The sequence below is a fragment of the Nicotiana attenuata genome, chromosome 12, assembly GCF_001879085.1.
Source record: "Nicotiana attenuata strain UT chromosome 12, NIATTr2, whole genome shotgun sequence".
Lineage (NCBI taxonomy): Eukaryota > Viridiplantae > Streptophyta > Magnoliopsida > Solanales > Solanaceae > Nicotiana > Nicotiana attenuata.
In genome coordinates, this window is record NC_032000.1 from 12,360,959 (window position 1) to 12,384,143 (window position 23,185).

The window sequence follows — 23,185 nt, forward strand, 5'->3', positions numbered from 1 at the left end:
GAAAAACACCTCAAGAGGCATGGAGTGGTTTCAAGCCAAAAGTTTCTCACTTGCGAGTTTTCGGAAGCATTGCATATGCACATATACATGATGAAAAGAGGACCAAGCTCGATGACAAAAGTGAGAGGTATGTGTTTATTGGTTATAATCAAAATTCTAAAGGTTATAAATTGTATAATCCCAAAAATGGCAAGGTCACTTTGAGTAGAGATGTTGAGTTTGATGAAGGTTTTTCAAAATGTCCACATGAACATGCACTTTATGTAAAAATTGCTAAAAATGGAGACATTTTACTTGTTTGCTAATTCAAGGAAGCAATGGCTAGAGAATTTGAGATGACGGACATTGGATTAATGTCCTACTATCTTGGCATTCAAGTGCAACAAAGGAAGGATGAGATTTTTATTTCTCAAGGAGAATATGCAAAGGAAATTCTCAAGAAGTTCGAGATGGATAATTGCAATCCCGTGAGCACCCCCGTTGAATGTGGAGTTAAAATATCCAAGCATGGAGATGGAGAAAATGTAAATCCCACATTTTTCAAGAGTCTTGTTGGAAGCTTAAGGTACTTGACATGCACAAGGCCGGATATTCTTTATGGTGTTGGACTTGTGAGCCGCTTTATGGAAGCTCCTACTACCTCCCATTTAAAGGTAGCAAAAAGAATACTTCGGTACATCAAAGATACACTTGATTATGGAATTCTTTATTCATCTTCTAAGGATTCTAAGTTTGTGGGATATTGTGATAGTGATTGGGCTGGTGATATTGATGATCGTAAAAGTACTACTGGGTTTGTTTTCTTTCTTGGAAATTCTGCATTTACATGGAATTCTAAAAAACAACCAATTGTTACTTTGTCAACTTGTGAGGCGGAGTATGTTGCAGCTTGCTCATGTGTTTGTCATGCAATTTGGTTAAGAAGTTTGTTGGAGGAACTTCACCAACCACAAAAGGATGCCACAAAGATTTTTGTTGACAACAAGTCGGCTATCGAGTTAGCCAAAAATCCTGTATTTCATGAAAGGAGCAAGCATATAGATACAAGGTATCACTTTATTAGAGATTGTATATCTAATAAAGTTGTGGAGCTTGAGCATGTGAAGTCGCAAGATCAAATTGCGGATATTTTCACCAAGCCATTAAAGATTGAAGTTTTTCAAAAGCTAAGGATGGCGCTTGGAGTGATGAAACAAGTTTAAGGGGGGATGTTAAAATTATAATAAACTTGTTTCCATTAGTTCACATTTATATTAAATATGTTTAGATTAGTTCATATTAGTATGAGATGTATGAACAAGTGTAGACTAATGTGAACTTCATTATGAGATGTATGAACTAGTGTAGACTAATGTGAATTTAGTTAGTGTGTTTACATGAAGTTTAAGCTAGATACATGTAGGAGTTCTACTATAAATACCCATGTATGCTAGCCATTTGGAACAAGTCAAGTTGAATGAAAAATATCATTTCTTCTCCATTTTTAAAGTGAGTTGTGAGTGTTTGAGTGTTTTGTTGTCTTGCTCTCCCAAATTATTATTTTTCCAACAAGCTCCACATCGCCAAGCATTTTATAGTACATTTTGATTGTTAGATAGTTTATGTATTAGTATGCTTACTCCCTCATTGGAATAGGAGTAGTATATATTGTGTGAATATAACGCGTTACATGTGGTTTATATATTATATGTGCTTATCTTTAATTTGGAATGTCTTCCTTATTCAATTTCATGATTGGTCTCGAGTGATATGCTTTGTATAATATAAATTCATCTGTGCTGCTTTTGGCTAATACAAGAGTGATTTCTGTACTTTGTACTATCTAGTAATCGTTCTCTTCTTGTCTGCACAATTATTGCAGCAATTAGTTTGTGAATTCTACTTTATGTGCATGTGTCATCCCTTTAACTCTTTATCTTAAGCAACACGAACACAGTAAGGGTGCATTCGGAAAGCCTCCTGAGATTGGATTTCGGTGTAATTACAAGTAATTACATCATTTGGCTTATTTTTCAGGCCAACTGATTAGAGGAGTGTAATTTCAAATATTGAAGTTAAATATTTCAAGGTAACTATAGCTAAAGCCCTGATAGAATTTGAGTCACATAGATATGTTTGCTTTGAAGTTGATCTTTTCACAATACTGGATTGACAATAGCTACAGCCAAAGATTGACTCATTATTGAAATAAGAGTGGAATTTTTTCTAACCTTCAGAAGATGCATACAGAGGAGGACTGCTTTGTTTTACTGAACAAAGACTGCCCAAAGCCTTTGCTTTTTCCCTTAGGATAAACTTTTGTATCTTGCCAGTAGAAGTTATTGGCAGATCTTCAAAAATGACAGTCCGAGGAGCCATGTAATGAGGCAAATGATCTCGACAGTAGTTGATTATTTCTTCAGAACCAAAACTGAATCCCTCCTTCAACTTGACGAATGCACAAGGCGTCTGCCCCCAGAGATCATCTGGTCTGGCTACTACACCTGCTTCAAGGACTGCCGGATGATTGAGCAAAACTCTTTCCACCTCAACCGAGCAAATATTTTCACCTCCCGAGATTATAATGTCCTTTATCCTGTCTTTAACTTCAATGTAACCATCTGGATGCCTCACAGCAAGATCACCAGTATGAAACCATCCACCTCTAAACGCTTCTTCTGTTGCTTTAACATTCTTCAAGTATCCACTCATCACACAGTTCCCTCTAATCATAATTTCACCTAATGTCTTACCATCATCTGGCACCTTCTCCATTGTGTCAGGATCTCTTATGTCAATTTCCTGAGTAAAAAAGTGTTCCACTCCTTGTCTTGCTTTCAGAGCGAGTCGTTCATCAGGAGGTAATGATTCCCACTCTGGCTTCCGGAGGCAAGATGTACAAGGACCATGAATCTCTGTGAGCCCATATATATGAGATACAGAAAAGCCTAACTCCTCCATCTTGGAAATGATATGAGGAGGCGGTGGTGAACCACCTGTCGTAATTTCAACCTTGTGAGGAAGTGGTTTGCGGTCACTTTTAGGTGAGTTCGCTATCAAGTTCAAGACCGTTGGTGCACCACTCATATGTGTGACCTTGTGGAGGGATATATTATCAAAAATTTCCTTTGGAGAGACACGTCTAAGGCAAACGTTAGTGCCACCAAGTGCAGCCACGCCCCAATTAAGGCACCATCCGTTGCAGTGAAACATTGGAACAGTCCAAAGATAAGTAGGCATATAGCCCATCTCATGAGTAAAAGAAGTAGCAATAGAATTGAGATATGCACCTCTATGATTGAATACAACTCCTTTAGGCTGTGATGTTGTCCCAGAAGTATAGTTAACACTAATAGGGTCAAATTCAGTCAACGGCCACTTTATTGCAAAATCGTTGCATCCACTTGCCAGAAGAGTTTCATATTCATGAACATTGGGCATAGCAACAGGAGGAGGGAGGTTTTCAGGATCAGGGATTAATACTAGGAGAGGTTTTGTTTTGGCATCAATAAGAAGATCCAGTGCTCCTTGAGCAACTTCAAATAACTGCTGGTCGACGAAAATGAGCTTAGCTTCTGAATGTCTTAGGAGGACTGATACCATAGCTGAATCGTGGCGTGTATTCAATGTACAAAGCACTGCTCCTGCCATTGGCACCGCGAAATGCAACTCTTGCACTGCAGGTACATTAGGGGCTAGCGTAGCAACCTATCGAATAATTTAAACTTACAACCATGAGAAATGACTGATTAAAATGTCCTGCTTAGATAAAAGTACTGGTAAGTGATCCGACTAAGATGTTAGTAATGAATGGAATGAATCCCACGTCGGACCGGGATGAGATCCCTTTTGGGGTGTGAGTTTGGTCCCAGGCTTATATTTAACTGTTAGAAGTGATTTTAACTTTTAAGGAGCAAAAAATCGGGTAAAGTAATTACAATGCTTAGGCAACAAATTTCATCAAATTCTTGCTTCTATCTTAACTTCTCACAAGATAAAAAATATAGGAAAGAGCTTTTAATTTTCTCCTCGACGGAAGTATCTAATTATACCACTCAAAACTTGGCAAACATGAATACATCTGAGACACTCATCCATCATCCAGATTTCCTTTTTTTATATAATGAGCATAAATAGTTTTACACAAGAATATCCAGTCTTAGGGCATCTCCAACGCCAACATTTGCTATAATGCAGGTGATTTTTGGAGTAATTGGTCTCGACGCTGCCGCATTTTTTGCCGCAAAATGGGGGATGAATTTGGAGTGACACTATTCATCTCCTCCATTACTATTCCCTATTACTTTATTATTATTTTTATTATTTAACTCTTTTAATTCATCTCTTTAATCTGAATTTTACCATAATGTAATATGTATTTAATTATCTTGTATCTCAATGATTTCACTTTTATTTGAATTATTCGTTATCATTTAAAACTTTATGGTATAAAATAAGTTTACATTAAATGGTTATATAAGAAATGAATATAAATTATATGTGATGAATATGTACAACAACAAACCCAGTAGTTTCCCACAAGTGGGGTATGGGGAGGGTAAGATGTGCGCAGCCTTACCCCTACCCCTAGAAGGGCAGAGAGGCTGTTTCTGATATACCCTCGTCTAGAGAACGACCGAGAAAGAAAAGGTAATTGCAACAAGTAGAAATAACAGCAAGATGAAATAAGATCGAATCCAAGAATGCAATCAAGCTCTAGGTAGTAATAGCCATCTATGTATAAAAGATATCACACTAACACTAATGCTAGCGAACTGAGTAAGACAAAGAGAAACGCTCGACTACCTACGAACCTTCTACCCTAATTTTTGACCTTCACGCCCTCTTATCTAGGGCCACGTCCTCAGTCAGCTCCAGTTGCGCCATGTCCCGCCTAATAACCTCTCTCTAATACTTCTTAGGCCTACATCTACCCCTCCTGCTGTCCACCGAGGCAAATCGCTCGCACCTTCTAACTATTTCTCCTCTTAACATGCCCGAACCATCTCAACCTCGTATCCCGCATCTTATCCTCCACAGGGTCCACTCTCACCTTTTTCCGAATAACTTCATTCCTAATCTTATCTAACCGGGTCTACCCACATATTCACCTCAACATCCTCATCTCAACTACTTTTAGCTTCTAGGTATGAGAGTTCTTGACCGGCCAACACTCTGCTTCATACAACATAATCGGTCTAACTACAACCTTGTAAAAGTTACCTTTAAGTCTCAACGGCACATTCTTATCACACAAGACACTGAAAGCGAGCCTCCACTTCATCCATCCTGCTCCGATACGATGCGTAACATTTTTATCAATCTCCCCATTACCTTGTATTATAGATCAAAGATACTTGAAACTACCTCTCTTGGGGATGACTTGCATATCAAGCCTCACCTTCATATCCCCTTCCTGGGTACCGTTGCGGAACTTGCACTCCATGTATTCCGTCTTGATCCTGCTCAACTTGAAACCTTAGACTCTAGGGTCTGCCTCCAAACCTCCAGCCTCTTGTTAACACCACCCAGCGTCTCGTCAATTAAAACTATATCATTAACAAATAACATATACCATGGCACCTCACCTTGAATGTGTCTCGTCAATGCGTCCATCGCCAAGGAAAATAGGAATGGACTAAGAGCTGATCCCTGGTGCAACCCCATCATAACCGGAAAGTGTTCCGAGTCTCCTCCCACTACCCTAACCCGAGTCTTAGTCTCATCATACATGTCCTTAATCATCCTAATGTAGGCTACTGGGACCCCTTTAACCTCCAAGCATCGCCAGAGCACCTCTCTCGAGACTTTGTCATATGCTTTCTCTAGGTTAATCAACAACATGTGCAAGTCCTTCTTCATCTCCATATACCGCTCCACCAATCTCCTTACAATGTGAATGGCCTCCATATTCCAACGCCTCCGCATGAAACCGAACTGGTTCTAAGAAATGGACACACGGGTCCTCACCCTCACTTCAACCACCCTCTCCCGAACTTTCATAGTATGGCTTAGCACCTTAATCCCCCTATAATTATTGCAACTTTGGATAACGCTCTTTTTTTTTTATATAGAGGAATCATAGTACTCCACCTCTATTCATCGGGCATCTTCTTCGTCCTAAAAATGATATTGAACAGCCTAGTGAGTCACTCCAAACATGCCCTACCCATATTCTTCATATGTGATTAATATATAAAAAAGAAAAATAAAATTCTTTAATAGAAATAAAAAAATAAAATTTAAATAAAAGATAATGATATAATATTGAAGAGAGAGAAGAACATAAAATGAAATATTTTTTTTGGAGTAATGATTGGAGTAATTTTACTCCATTTTAAAGTTTACTTTATATTAGAGGAGAAAATGGAGGCAAGGTACCTTAGGTACTTATAAAGTTGAGTGGACTGTCTGAAAGACTGAAATTATGGGAATTACTATCAGTTTACAAACTCGCGAAGCTTCTGCAAGCTAATAAAGATTACACATTAGAAAGAAAGAACAGACACATAAAAACATTAAAAAGGAATCCAATTCGGACGTGTGAAGAGCAGAGACTCTCATGCCCTGATTAGGAGGTGCGAGAGGTTACCCATGGCGAGTCAGAGGAGGGGTAGAGAGAGGCCTAAGAAGAATTGGGGTGAGGTGATTAGGCAGAACATGGCTCTGCTCCGGCTTACCGAGGACAAAGGTGTGGAGGTCCGGAATTAGGGTGATGGGTTGATAAACATGTAGACACTAAAATTTTAACAGATCAAGAGAAATCCTAAATTCAAGATAACTCTTGAAATATTAGGAGCCTATTAGGGTTATTTGGTGGCTACTCCACCCAAACCCCAATTCATGCCTATAAATAAGGCTACGTATGTCCTTCAAAGAGGATCTCAACAATTCCATAAACTCTCGGAGTATGCACAAAAAGATCAAATATGAGATCTCCGAAATTCCATGAAACTCTTGGAATATTCATTAAGAGATCAAAGACATGTCAATATGTCTTGCTTAAAGTCCTACATTCGAGAAATACGCCGCTAAGGCCCTCGAATCACGTAGAATAAATCGGAGGGAAGAATCAAGGGATAAACAGAGTTGTAACCTACAATGTTTATCAATAAAATCCTTTTTTTCTTTATAGTTGTTTGTGATTGCAATTTTCTTTTTCTGCCCAAATTTATTGTCTACAAGACAGTCTAAGAGTTTCCCCTTGTCTTACCAGTAGTACTACTAGTCGAGTGTTTTCCTACTCCTAGTCCCTTGTTTTTATACGGTGTAGTCATTATTATCAGTATGATTGGCTTTATTCTTATAGTTTCGTATCCTTGGATCTCTGTTATTACTCGTTTATTCCATTGTTTTATTACCTTGCTATTGCTATTGTTTCTCTATTGCTTCATTTTTATTGTTCTTGAGCCGAGGGTCTTTCGGAAACAGCCTATCACCATCATAAGGTAAGGGTAAGGTCTGCGTACACACCCTCCCCAGACCTCACTTGTAGGATTTCACTAGAGTTTTTGTTGTTGTTATTGATGCGTGCGAGCGTGCACGCACGTGTGTATATATATATATATATATATATATATATATATATATAACAAATTAGAAACAAGTATAGTATTTCCCTACACCCTTTTGCATGTGTAACACAATTATAGGATTTGCGTGAATTCTCTTTTTCTTTTTCTGTTAACCATTTGAGCAGAAACATTTGGATGAGAAGAAACTTACAATATCCCCACGAGAAATGCCCAGATGAGAGAGAGCAGAAGCCAGCTTTAAACACCTTTTATGAGTCTGCTCCCAGGTGTATTTAACAGAAGAACCATACACTACTGAAGTTCTGTCTCTAAACACCTTAGCTGCTCTGTCCAAGAAACTAATTGGTGTCAAAGGAAAATAATTTGCAGAACATCTCATTAAGCCCTCTTTGGATTGCCATGGGTGAGTTTCAAGATTATTCTCACTAATTTGGCTCAGATAACGAGGCCTCTGACTTAAAATAGAGTGAACTCGAACTCTGTTTAGAGCATAGAACCATCCACTGAATTTTGGAATATTGAAGAAAGGATTCATGATTAAGATAAGAGAGAAAGAGAAAGCAAGCTAAGTTTTATTAAAGGGGGATATTCTCCAAAATGGGCGTACGTGCACATATAGATGTTTGAGAGCATGCAAATTCTGACTAAATCACAATAGCTTTGTTACGTTATTAATAACATGGCGATTGTGGATCGTACGATTTGTTCATCTACAGTATTCCTATTAGTCCTATTATTTAATTTTGTCAGCTTGTAATTTAATACACTGTCTGTATGTCTTGATGTTCATTTATGCAATCTTTGGGAACTATTGATTGGGCATCAATTATTTCAGCATTTGCAAATTATTAAATTTCATTATTTTCAAATATTATTGACCATGATTATTTGAACTTTAAATGAAATATTGAATTTTTGGTCTGAAGGTGTATATCATGTTAAATACTGATCTTTTACTAACAAATCTTTAACTTGATTTTTCCGGAGTTAATTTCATCCATGGTCATTGAACTTTTGTGTTTGTTACCCAAAAATCACTTTTTTTTTGTTACGTAAAAGTCATTCAACTTTGTGTTCATTACACAAAAGTCACTTTTCTTTCTTTTGTTACACAAAAATCATTTTACTTTGCTTTAGTTATCACAAAAGTCACATTTTTACGTGAAAAGTCTATTATGCCATTGATATTATATAAACCTTCATATTTATGTAATCTCTTCTATATTATATACTATATAATATATTTTTAACTATGTATTTTATTTATAAATAAATAAACTTAATATTCTTTTATTTATTATTTTTATAATATATTTGTATATTTAATTATTTTTCTATGTTAATTTTTAAAATATATTAGTAGCGTTATTAAATTTGTCAGTAACTTTAATATATGTTAGTAGAGAAATAAATCGTCAAGTACATTTCCGTGAGAAAATTCGCAGGTAAACAAACAAAGAAAATGAGGAAAAAATCATATGTTAATCTGAAGGAAAATCTCTAGGTACTACATGGGAATTTAGCTGGGGATATTTTCTTAGGGATTTACCCGGGCAATTGGTTATTCCGGAAATTACACTACTAGAAATTCGGGAAAAACTGTCCAAAAAAATCAACCAAAGTTGGTCGGTAATGGCCAATAACCGTCCAAACCGCGACAATTAACGTGCGGTCGGTATTTTGAATGTCGGAAGGGCATACCGACCAAAGTTGGTCAGAAATTACCGACCAACTTTGGTCGGTCAATTAAATTCAAAAAAAAAAAAAAGAATTGCTGAAAAAAATTATTTTATAACGCTACTAATATATCTTGAAAAGTAAAGTTAAGAAAAAAATTATATATAAGAATATATTATAAAAATAATAAATAAAATAATATTAAGTTATTTTATTTATAAATGAAATACATAGTTAAAAATATATTATATAGTATATAATATAGAAGGTATTACATATATATATGAAGGATTATATAATATCAAGGGCATAATAGACTTTTCAAGTAAAAATGTGACTTTTGTGATAACTAGATCAAAGTAAAATGATTTTTGTGTAACAAAAGAAAGAAAAGTGACTTTTGTGTAATGAACACAAAGTTGAATGATTTTTACGTAACAAAAAAAAGAAGTGATTTTTGGGTAACAAACACAAAAGTTCAATGACCATGGATGAAATTAACTCATTTTTCCGATTGGAGTTTATGTCGAAATACAAGTATGCAACTCTTTGGGCAACTTGAAATTACGTTTATAGCTATATATGAATTTTATAGCAAAGACACATGTAGTACTGAAATAAGGAACCAATTGTTTTTAAGTGAAACGAGTGAGCAACAAGCTCTCGTAACTTAGTTGATTAGACTTCTTGTTTAGTAAGTGAAGGTCTTGAGTTTGACTCTTAAGAAGAGTATTTATTTTTTTGTATTTCGCCTTGATTATAGTTATTTTAAAACTTTGTGATGTTTTGTGAGTGAAATAAACTTTTCGAATGAAGAGCACGTCATTCAGAGCTTCTTTTTATTTTTGAAAAAAAATCAAACAAACATAAGAAGCTGGAATATGCTTGACAGCTTGAGATAGAAATAGTTGAAAACTCTCCTTTTTTGTTTGGCTGAAAGAAAAACGGAAAGGAAAATTAGATTTATCTGTTGGATCCAAAAGTAAGATAAACTGATAAAGTAGTGCAATTATTTTCCTTTCTTTTACACTACAGCTTCCGTTCTTTTCTAAAATCAAGCATAATGAGGTTAAAGATTGTATACGTGGTACCGGCAGAAGTAATTCTCTTGCAAAATGAGAATTAAATGATAATTACTAGTATTAAATAATGCCTAGCATCCTATAGATGTTTGGTTTATTCTTACCAAATTCTTTCTTTCCCTTGTCATCAGGGGTGTATCTAGGGGGCTCCATGGGGCACGTGAACCCATGCTCCCCTTCCTAGATCATGTATAGTAATGTTATTTTTTTTAAAAAAATATTTAAATATATATATGTGCACCCAAGCTTAAAGTATCATATGATGCGATGATTATTAGATGCACTCTTGGAGTAGATTGTGCGTTCAAATTTCATGCCAATCTTATTTTACTTTTTTTAGAACTAGGCGCCCACAGGAGATGGACATGTCAGGTGTCACTTTTTACGTATTAATTAAGTACCTTCTTCTTCTTTTTTCTTTGTTTGTTTGATTTATTCTTTTAAAATTTCCTATTGAAATTCCTATTATTATTTTGTTACCATAAATTTTATATGATTAAACTAAATGTGCATATTAAAACTAGTAGCAGTGAATGATGTAGCATATAGTCAATGGATTCAACTGATCCCAACATTTTCGATAGAGAGTATAGAATATTGATATAAATATAAGAAAATTACTATATAAATATTAAATCTGAACATATAATTCCAAAAGTATAATGGATGCAATAATAGAACTAAATGTTGAATCCCTAAAAGTTATATTCTGTATTCGTCGCTTTATAATGGTGCACCCATCCTCCTATATTTCTGGATCCGCCTCTCCTAGTCATTAATCCTCATCACCTCCTTGCCTAATTTACTTGGCATCAGTGATACAGAATCATGAAAAAATTTAAGTTATATATACTGATAGTGACTCAATAATTAAAAATATAAAATAAAGAAGAAAGAATAAGAGTTGTTGTCTATTATACTAGTTTAGATTGATATGGTTAAGTTTAGGTTATTCTCAACAGTATCTTACTTTTATTTTTTTATTTTTTTTTTGTTTTAACTTAAGCGCAAGAAACAATATTTCAGACTTTTTAAAGGGACTAATATTGCTCCCGCTGAGGTTAAAATCCAAGATGACATAATATCCAAAATTTTGATATTTGTCTACCGACTACATCAATTTCCACAAGTTATCTGCTTGACACAAAATATCATAGATAACTGGCACTTTTTTAATCGTGATAATTGAAAACTTTGCGGTAATTTAAAACACACACGCGTCCGTGTATTCCTTTATTTTATAGTCATTCCCATTCATGTAGGGGATTGTTGGGCTTTTTAAGCTTGGTTTAGTTTAAAGATGGTGAATGGAAATGGAGGAAAAATAAAATATTTGAGTTTCCCTCCTTGGCAAAGGGACATTGTCCCATATTGGAGGAAGAAAAGACATTTGATGGGTATTGTCACGACCCAAACCCCGCACTGGTCGTGATGGCGCCTCTCGTGAAGACGAGGCCAGCCAACTAACCCAACTTGTCATTTCAAAAATAGTTAAACATTAATAAGCAATTTAAATGCGATTCAATGATATAACTAACAGAAGCACAAACCCGACACAGCCCTAATCGGAGTGTCACAAGTCACGAGCATCTATCAAAATGTAAATCCACTACAGGGTCTAAAATGTACAAAACCGGAATAATGAACAAAAGAGAGAGACATGGTGCTGCGAACGCTGGCAGTCACCTCCTTAACTCATGTAACTCTGCCTCTGATCGGCCAAAACCCGCTACCGGGTGAATAGATACCTGCATCTGCACACGAGGTGCAGGGAGTAAAGTGAGTACTCCAACTCAGTGAGTAATAAAGGTAAATAACAACTGAGCAGTAAGAAATCACGTAAGCAACCAACATGCTGTATAGAAGCAGAGTACAATCCTTTGAGAAAGCAATGAACTGTGAAAATCTTTAGAAAAACCTCTTGGCTCAGTTTAAACCTCTTTTGAAAATAGTCTTTTCAACAGTTGCGAAATAATTTCGAAGCAGTTAGTGCCGATATGCACAGAAATCCGCCCCTCGGGCACAAATACCACAGTATAACAAGTAAAAGCCAAGTAAGTATGCAGAATGAGCACAAAAAAACACGCCCCTCGGGCAATATCTCAAAAACAATACCAGCCCCTCGGGCTCGCTCTCAGAACACTCTCAGAACAGTATCATATCGTAACCGCTGCGGCGTGCAGCCCGATCCACATCTCGATGCGGCGTGCAACCCGATCCACATCTCGCTGCGGCGTGCAGCCCGATCCATTTCGTTGACGGCGCTCACTAGGGGTGTGCAGACTCCGGGAGGGGCCCCTTACGGCCCAAGCGCAATATCAAGCCACCTCGTGGCATATAACATAAGGCCTGAAAGCCTTCTCACATCACACTCGAGGCCTGGAAGCCTCCTCACATAACACTCGAGGCCTGAAAGCCTCCTCACATATCACTCGAGGCCTGAAAGCCTCCTCACATATCATTCGAGGCCTGAAAGCCTCCTCACATATGGCCCTCGGCCTCACTCAGTCCAGAAAACATCATAAGCCCCTCAGGCATCAATAAAATAATAGTGCTCAGCCCAAACAACAGTGGAAATATCATTTAAGTCTCAAAGTTCAATTAAAGCGGCTGAGTTTGTAAAATAGTATAATCAACAGGACTGAGTTCAAGTAGTATATCAAAATAGTGAGGAAAACAGTGATAAAAACCCCCGAAGGGTTCAGATAATTGGCACGAAGCACAAATATGGCAATCAGCCCAAATCATGATAATAACAAATAAGTTTCATTCAAAATATGCGGTAAAATCATCAATCGGAACGGACCAAGTCACAATCCCCAACGGTGCTCTACCTCACGCCCGCTATCCGGAGTACAAGTCACCTCAATATAGCACTACAGTGTGCAATCCGGGGTTTCAAACCCTCAGGATATCATTTACAATCATTACTCACCTCGAACCGGTGAACCCTCTAGCTCGCGACGCCTTTGCCCCTCAATTCGGCCTCCACGCGCGTCGAATCTGTCCAAAATCAGAGCGAATACATCACAATAGGCTAAGGGGACATAACCCAATCGAAAAGAATCGAAAAATATCAAAATTCACGAAATTTGCAAAACCCGAGCCCCGGGCCCACTTCTCGAAAATCAGAAAATTTAACATCAATGGATTCCTTATCTCGCCACGAGTCTATACATACCAAAAACTCCCAATTCGGATCACAAATGGCCCCTCAAATTCCAATTTTAAAATCTTAAAATCCCAAGCCCTAGTTTCTTCCAATTTAGCTAAATTCCAAAGAATTTCAAGGATAATTCCATAATATAACCGCGTTTTTAACTCATAAAACTTACCTCCAGTCAATCTCCTTCGAATCCCCCATCAAAAGCTCCCAAGTAGCTCTCACAATGCTCAAAAATGGAGGAAAAATACCTTAGCTCGCGAATGAAACATTAATTTTAAACCATTCTGCCCAGACCTCCTTTTCGCTTCTGCGATCCGTTTACCGCATTTGCGGTTTCCGCTTCTGCGGTCTCTTTCCGCTTCTGCGGTTCTTCATGTAACCATCTGGACCGCTTCTGCGGTCTATATCCGCTTCTGCGGACGCCGCATATACGGACCGCCATCCGCTTCTGGGGAAGTCCTCCAATGACCCAAAATCGCACCTGCGACTCCCTTACCGCATCTGCGGAACCGCATATGCGGCCCTTCTTCCGCAGATGCGAAAACACCAGATACCAGCAACATGACAATTCACCAAGTCCAAAAATCATCCCGATGGCCATCCGAAATCACCCCGAGGCCCCCGGGACCCCAACCAAAAGTGCCAACCCATCCTAAAACATCATTCAAACTTGCTCCAATCATCAAAACGCCACAAACCACACCGAAACCATCTTATTACATAGGATTCAAGCCTAAGTTCTTCTAAATCTTCCGAAACGCGCATTCGATCAAAAACCCAACCAAACGACATCCGAATGACCTGAAACTTTACACACACATCCCAAATCACTTAACGAAGCTACAGCAACTCTCGGAATTCCATTCCGACCCTCGGATCAAAATCCCACCTATCAACCGGAATTTGCCAAAATACTAACTTCGCCAATTCAAGCCTAATTCTACACCGGACCTCCAAAATCAATTCCGACCACACTCCTAGGTCATAAATCACCCAACGAAGCTAACCAAAACATAAAAACTCCGATCCGAGCTCGTATACAAATAAGTCAACTCTTGGTCAGACCTTTCAAATTCAAAGCTTTCAACTGCACTGTTTCTTTCAAATTCATTCCAAATTTTCCTGAAACCAAAACCAACGACCTACATTAGTCATAACACATAACACGGGGCAAGTCATGTCCGAGAACAGGCGATCAAAGTGCAAAAGCTCAGGATGACCGGTCGGATCGTTACAGGTATATATACAATTTCTCTTCTTCTAGATCTTAAAGAGTTAAGAAGAAGGCAAGCCTTGAGCCGTCGTCGTCGTCGCTCGGCTTGGCTTCGGCTTCGGCTTCGGTCAAAGATTTATAATATTTTTGGACAAAATTCCTTTCAATTATTTAAGTAATTAATTTAATTAATTAACAAAAATTCAATCCGAAATAACCCAAGACCCACGACGCGATCAAACTTGCTGTTTTGTCCTTGTTTGTTAAAGGTCCAGCGCATTGTTTTTCCTTCCCATTGTCATTACCCTCAACAACATTACCCTTGTCATTCCCATTTTTCCTCCACTCTTTTGCCTGGTCCTTATTCCTGTTTTTGGACTTTGAAGTATTAGAGAAATCAGAACATTCCTGCCCCAGCCAAAAATCACACAAAGCATCCGCAACAGCGATGGCACTAGGAAGGTCTTTCACATTCTGCCTTCGAAGCTCACATTTATGCCATATTTGTTTAGGACATGTCAATTACCAAACCTTGCAGAAGTTAATTACTTTAGAAGTATTACCTAAATTCGAGTGTAATAAATCAAAATGTCAAATATGTGTTGAATCTAAGTTTGTAAAATATCCTTCTAAGTCTGTTGAAAGGAATTCAAATCCTTTAGACTTAATTCATACTAAACATTTGTGATATGAAGTCGACACCATCTCGAGGTGGGAAAAAGTATTTTATAACTTTTATTGACGATTGCACTTAATATTGTTATGTTTATTTGCTTAATAATAAGGATGAAGCAATTGAAGCATTTAAGCAATACAAGAATGAAGTGGAGAATCAATTGAATAAAAAGATCAAAATGATTAGAAGTGATAGGAGTGGAGAATATGAATCTCCGTTTGCAGAAATATGTTCGGAATATGTAATTATCCATCAAACTACTGCACCTTACACACCTCAATCCAATGGAATTGCGAAAAGAAAAAATTGAACATTAAAGGAAATGATGAATTCTTTATTAATAAGTTCCGGATTACCGCAGAGTTTGGGGGGGGGGGGAGCTATCCTTACAACTAACCGAATACTCAACAGAGTACCCAATAGCAAAACGCAATCTATTCCATATGAAAAATGGAAAGGAAAAAACTCAACTTGAAATATTTCAAAGTGGGGGGGGGGGGGTTGTTTAGCAAAGGTACAAATATCTTTACCCAAAAGGGTAAAAATAGGACCAAAAGCTGTGGATTGCATTTTCATTGATATGCTACAAACAATAAAGCATGTCGGTTTTTGGTTCATAAATCTGATAATCCCGAAATTCATGTTAATACGGTAATAAAATCAGATAATGTTGAATTCTTTGAAGGCATCTATCCGTATAAAACTGAATACGAGTCGTTAAGTGAAAGACCTAAACGTCCTCGGGAAGAACCAAAGGAAAACACTCCAAGTGTAGATGATCCAAGGCGTAGCAAACGTCAAATAACATCTACTTCCTTTGGACCAGATTTTGTGACATTCTTGCTTGAAAATGAGCCTCAAACTTTTAAAGCAGCTATGTCATCTTCTGATTCAGCGTTTTCGAAAGAGGCAGTGAATAGTGAGATTCAATCAATTTTGGATGGTTGATCTTCCTCTGGGAAATAAGCCTTTAGGTTCGAAATGAATCTTTAAACGGAAAATGAAAGCTGATGGCACTGTTGACAAATATAAGGCAAGACTTGTTGTCAAAGGTTATAGACAAAAGGAAGGCCTTGATTACTTTGACACTTACTCGCCAGTAACGAGGATAACATCTATTAAGGTGTTAGTGGCACTAGCAGTCGTGTATGATATTGAAATTCATCAAATGGATATTAAAACAGCTTTCTTAAATGGAGAATTGGAGGAAGAGATTTGCATGGAACAGCCTGAGGGTTTTGTGGTTCCGAGTAAAGAAAAGAAAGTGTGCAAACTAGTTAAGTCGCTTTATGGACTTAAACAAGCACCCAAACAATGGCATACCAAATTTGATCAAACAATATTGGCAAGTGGGTTTAAAATCAACGAGTGTGACAAATGCGATTACATTAAAAATACCCCAGGTCATGAAGTCATTGTTTGTTTATATGTTGATGACATGTTGATAATGAGCAAAAAGCTGCTAAGCGCATGTTAGCTAGCAAATTCGACATGAAAGACTTAGAAGCTGCTGACGTGATCTTAGGAATCAAAATTCACAAGACTCCATAAGGTCTAGCACTATCACAGTCTCACTACATTGAAAAAGTACTTGACAAGTTCAAGTAGTTGGATTTCAAGATTGTCAAGACTCCAATTGACGTGAGTTATGCACTTCAAAAAATGAAGGTGAAAGTGTCACACAACTGGACTATGCAAGAATATTGGGAATTTTGATGTATATCATGAATTGTACGCGACCAGATATAGCATGTGCTATTAGCAAACTGTGTCAGTTTACAAGTAATCCCAATCAAATACATTGGATGGCAATAAAACGAGTTTTGGGATATCGGAAACATACCCAAAATTATGCTTTGCATTATAACAAATATCCCTTCGTGATTTAGGGATATAGTGATGCAAATTGGATCACCGGATCATCTGAAGTTAAATCCACGAGTGGATATGTTTTCACAATTGGGGGTGGAGCAGTGTCTTGGAAATCAACCAAACAAACGTGCATCGCCCGTTCTAAAATGGAATCTAAATTCATAGCTTTAGATAAGGCCGATGAAGAAGTTGAATGGCTCCGGAATTTCTTGGAAGATATTCCATTTTGACCCAAACCTTTGGCACCTATTTGTGTATATTATGATAGTCAAGCTGCAATAGGCAGGGCAGGGAACGTTATGTATAATGAAAAATCTCGTCATATACGACGGAGGCACAATACCATTAGAAAACTACTCTCTAGTGGTGTTATCATGATTGACTACGTAAAGTCAAGAGATAACGTGTCAGATCCACTTACAAAAGGCTTATCTGGAGAGGCAGTTGAAAGATCATCAAAGGGAATGGGGTTAAGGCCTAGGACAAGTCATCATGGTAACTCTACCTAGCAGACTAAAGACCCCAAGAGCTCGGTTCAAAGAGATCAAACAAAGTTATGAATGACGGTTCAATATTGTCAAATAACTCAACCCATTCTCATGATGAAGAAAATGTTCAGAAATCGAGGTAAACATTAAGGCTTTTTGATGAGTCAATAAAGATTAAAGCTTTTTAATGATTTGCTAAGTCTGGCAGGATATGACCAGATAGTGTGTCTATAGGATTACACGTCTAGAAATCACCTATGTGAGTGTGAAGTGTAAGCTGCTTCAAGGGGAATGAAAGTAAAGGCCCATTCTTAAAGCACTCATGAAACCAAGCTGTGTTCATGGCTGAAACGAACAAAACCGTGGGAACCATAGATGGTTAAGGGTTGATTGTGTGACTTATATTGTCTAGGTTGACAATAAAGCTCGACGGTTCAAAGATATCAAATCTACCGATTGATCGAGTATATCCGATATAAGTTCACTATGGAAAGTTCAAAGGGAAACCTATACAAATGCAATTAATTCTTGCATGTAAAATATACACGCGTCCGTGCATTCCTTTATTTTATAGCCATTCCCCATTCATGTGGGAGATTTTTGGGCTTTTTAAGCTTGTTTTAGCTTAAAGAGGGTGAATGGAAAATGGATGAAAAATGAAATATTTGAGTTTCCCTCATTGGCAAAGGTACATTGTCCCATATTGGAGGAAGAAAAGACTTTTGATGGATATATATACAGTTGCTCTTCTTCTAGCTCTTAAAGAGTTAAGAAGGAGGCAAGCCTCGCGCCATCGTCGCTCGCTCGGCTCGGCTTCGGCTTCGGATTCGGATTCGACTTCGGATTCAGATTCGGTCAAAGATCGATTGATTGATCAATATTTTTGAACAAAATTCCTTTCAATTATTTAACTGAAATAATTGAAAGAGCGCATGTTTAATACGTTTTTACCACAAGAATATTTCTTTAGCGTGTATGGCTAAAAGTTAACATGGGATTTAAAACAATTATGGGAGACTCCTTACTAAACCACGATAGAAACAACCAAAGAGAAAATGTTACAAACAGGAATCAAACAAATACATCTAAGATATGTAAAAGATTGAACACCTACACGATTCGTCTCATGCTATTGCTAAAACAATTTTAGTTGATTTGGAGAAAACACAATTTTGGACACGAACAGAGCATTTAAGGCACATGACAGTATTATAGCTTAACAAAGTACATAAACAATTGAACAAATGAACTTCTGAACAGTCACCTAAGCAAATACACTGCCAATTGAACTTTTGAACAGTCACCTAAGCAAATACACTGCCAACTATGAAATACATCATTGTATGCTTAAAATTACAATATTCATCCCCCATTGAAGAATGCAGCTATGATTAAACCTCACTATAATCACCACTCTAACTGAAACTTAATGGATAGCAAACCCAAACAACAGAGATCCGATAGAGGTGCAACTTCGCTCAAGCCTTAAACTGCAAATCGAACCAACATGTGGCTAGATCCGCAATTATTGACCTTCAAATCAAGCATCAAACTATAATCTTATCAGAAATCATGAAAATCAAGCTTAGATTTTAGTAGTTCTCAAATATAAACAACAAGTGTTTGACAATGAGATATATATGTTGAGGTCTAAACTAATATGTGAAATCAGTTGCAATTCTTGTTATGAAATTACTATAGAGACCAAGTTGTCCTTAATCATGCAAATTCATAACAAGTTTAAGGTCTATAACATATCAAAACTAACATTCATTCACGTTCACAGAGTAATAATCAGTTTACACAACCACAACAAAATAACTTTAAAGAGTAACTAACATTCCATTGCAGATCAAAACAGAGGTACAGGTACAAGCTGTGTACCTAAACTTGTAGATAAACTGAACTTCTACCAAATAAAGGCTATGGAAAACAACTAATGAGTGAGCTCAAAGCAAATCAACAACAAGAATAAAGAGAATAAATCAAATCCCGAATGAACAATCGAAGCAAATAGCAAAAGTAGAACCAACAACTTCCTCAAATCAAACAAAGCTTTTTGAACCCAGAAATGATGCAAGAATCCAAAGAGGCTAAAAGCAGCTTTCAATCTCTCCTTTGTCTGTTGTGTTTTTGTTTTTTGGAGTGTTTTAACAGCTATTAAAACTCAGATTTGGAACCTAAATTTCTAGCAGCCGTTTTTTTCTTTTTCTGTCTCAGACCCCTTAATGAATGAGAAAGGATCATTTTATAGAAGATTTTAGGGCAACAAAAACCTGATTTTCTAATTCACCTTTACCCTTCAAAATTTTGTTATTTGACTTCTAGACCCTAAAATCTGAGCCGTTTCTGTTTTCTTTTGCAGATACAACCCTTTTCTTTCTTTTAGAAACTTCTTTTAGTTGTAAAAGAAAAGAATTCTCAAGTTAAAAATTCCTTAATGCCTTTCTAAATCTTTATTTTCACTCTTTTCAATTTTTTCCTTTTGCCTTAGCAGGATTTTGTAATATTGGGCCTTAAGACTCAACAGGCCTGCCTGTCAAACAAAGCAGGCCCCCAATTCATTTTCGAACCAGACCACAACCAATATGATTCTGGAACAACTAATGCTAACTAAAACAAAATAATTCAAACAAGCTAGAGAAATTCGACAACTAACCTAAATTAACAGAGAAACAATGAAAATCAAAACCAGTTATCGTAAAACATCTAACAATCTATCAATCCGCCTCCTAAGGACAATGTTAACCTGAAACTTTGGAAAACATATGACTAATCTAAATGAATTAATAATTCAAAAAATGTAAATAAATAAAATAAAAAAGAAAAAGATATATCTAAATAGGCATCAAAATAGATTCTCCAAAAAATTGGTCGAATTTCGCATTCTTCGAGATGAGCCGGAACTAGTGTTAATCGAATATTCTCGTTGAGAACAAATGATTAACACAAATTTCATATCGAATCGATCTTGAGAAACTTGAAAAATCGAGCAAAGGAGGTTAGCGTTTCTAATTTTTTGTAGATTTGAAATTAGAGGATTCTGGGGAGGCTTTTGGGTAAATCAGTAGGGGATTAGGCATTGGGAGGGAATGGGGATTGTAGGATAAATATTTGAGGGGGATTGGTAGGGTGTTGATGTCGCCCAAACTCACACCACTAATTGGATTGTGAGGCGGTCGATGCAATTATAAATACCCAACACGAGTGGGGGTCGATTCCACAGAGAGCTTTATGTGGGATTAGGTATATACCTAGTCTAGTGCATGACATGCCCAAGATTGCACTTCCACATATTCAGTTGTTTCTTTTCTACTTCTAGTTTGTATGCTAATGCTTGTAATTGAAAAGCTAAGAGACAATATTTTTGGTATTGTTGTATTTCAGGTTATAAAAGATCTAGGGTTGTAACTTCCTCCTAGATGGTTACCTAACGGATTGAGAGCTTTAGGGCATGTTTGGTTGATCGGGATACAATATAGAAATCACACGCGATTACTCACTCTATACCTCTCGGTAGTTTGAGTGATTTTGCCCAATTTGGCTTTCTCAGGTCCAAATGGGTATTTCACGAAACAAGTGATAGATACTCAAGTCGGGTCTTGCTATCTCTAGGCTTGACCCTTTAATTGAGGCTATCAATTTCTTGAGTTCACCCCAATTTCTTGTTAGCCAAGTTTTCCTAGACTTAGTCTCTCTTTCTCAAGTAAGAGACTAAGTCAATTAGGAATGAATCGATATTTGCAACCATCAATTCTCAAATTCAAGCAAGAACTAGGCTAAATATCATATACCCAATCATAAATAAGCCCTAAATCAATCACCCATTAAGTACCCATACTAGGGTTGAGTCACAACCCTAGCTAAGGGTTTAGCTACTCATGGAATATGAAGAAATTAAAGAAGAAACTAAGATAAAATTCATAATAGATGATTAAGGGAAGAAAATATAATGTTAAAATGATAAACTATTACAAAGTTACCCAATACAGTAAAGAAAAATGGCTATCTATTCTCAGGTGCACAAAAACTTAACCTAAAAATGACAAAAAGATCTATTTATACCCAGCTAAAATTGTTAGACAAAATTGCCCTTGCGGAGGTTGTGCAGCCGCACAATTCTATGTGTGATCCGCACTTTGAAACTTGGCTTGACAGGTTGGACTTCTGCGGCCGCACAATTTTGGGTTGCGGCCGCACTTCTTCAACTTTTGCGGACCGCACATTGCTGAGTGCGGCCGCACTCTTGATTCTGCGGCCGCACAATAATGGTGCGGTCCGCACTTCTTGACCTTGGGCTTTGGCATGGGGGACTTTTGTGGACTGCACATTTCTGAGTGCGGCCGCGCTCTTGATTCTGCGGCCGCACAATAATGGTGTGGTCCACACTTCATCATGACTCTAAAATCCCATCTCTCTGAACCTCATCTTCTGCAGCCGCACAATAATTGTGTGGTCCGCACTTTGCAAAGAAATTCTCTTAGAGGCTTTCTTCATGTTCTGCGGCTGCACTCAATATTGTGCGGTCCGCATTTTACCCTTTTTGCCTTGTTTTGATCCTTGTTAAAATTACTCTTTCTTGAGTTGATTTTTATCTCTTTGGCTCATATTCCAACATTCCTGCAAGAAAGCACATTTCATTAGTTTTCGGGAATACCTTTAAGCAATTTTGAGCTAAAACGAAAGTAAAAGAGTGCAAATAAGTAGTCAAAATCCCTACTTATCAGGTGCCGCCGCCGGCCAGTGGAGGTGAAGGATTTAGGGGTGGTTAGGGTTTTGGGATTTAGAAGGGGAGGGGTGAGAGAATGAGGGGTCTTTAGGGGGGGGGGGTTATGGGCTATTTTCGGACAATTATAAAGGAAGGGATAGGTTAGTTCCCAGCCGTTAGATAGTGGGAGATCAACGGCTGGGATTAGGAGGGGGAAGACGGTGTCGTTTGGTTTAAGTAGGGGCTGGACCGGTTTTTAAACGTCTGGGCTGCGTAGAGGAGAATGGATTAGGCCATTGAGAGCTTTTGGCCCAATTTTGAACAAGACCAAACAATTTCCTTAATTCCCTTTCTTTATTTCTTTCTTCTTTTTCTTTTTCTTTTAATTTTAAAATTCTAGTTGAATTAATTAAAATCCTAAACAAACTAAATAAAATCCTAAATTAGATTCTAAATTAATCTATTTGGTAAAATTATCCTTAACTTATTTTCCATTAACTTATCACTAAATAATTAAGACTAAAGACTAAAAATGTAAACAACCATTTTATTTTTTATGATTTTTGTTTAATAAATGCGATTAACTCGTGTAATTAAATCTTAAATGCAATTAAGATCTAAAATTCTTATGCAATGCAACATTGAATATTTTTGGTGTTTTTCTATGATTTTAGGATATTAAATTTGCAACTAAATGCAATCAACAATTAACAAGAAATTCCTAGAATTCTATGAAACATAAAAATAATTAGAAAAAAATCTATTTTTGTGGATTTTGTAGGAGTATTT

The 23,185-nt window shown here is 37.1% G+C and overlaps 1 protein-coding gene across 1 annotated transcript; it reads right to left on the reverse strand.

The window, feature by feature from the left end:
- On the reverse strand, positions 2,088 to 8,108 carry LOC109235309 (probable acyl-activating enzyme 1, peroxisomal). The gene is made up of 2 exons (XM_019401366.1): positions 7,705 to 8,108; positions 2,088 to 3,687 (listed from the first exon to the last, which is right to left on the reverse strand). Exons 1-2 carry the CDS (start codon positions 8,047 to 8,049, stop codon positions 2,206 to 2,208), a joined length of 1,827 nt encoding a protein of 608 aa, XP_019256911.1. The 5' UTR covers positions 8,050 to 8,108; the 3' UTR covers positions 2,088 to 2,205.

Bases quoted from the DNA above. Each gene is read 5' to 3' on its own strand.
- LOC109235309 (XM_019401366.1), bottom strand. From the start codon at position 8,049: ATGAATCCTTTCTTCAATATTCCAAAATTCAGTGGATGGTTCTATGCT. The intron at 3,688-7,704 runs GTAAGTTTCTTC...ATTATTCGATAG, and splicing joins GCATTTCTCGTGGGGATATT to GTTGCTACGCTAGCCCCTAA.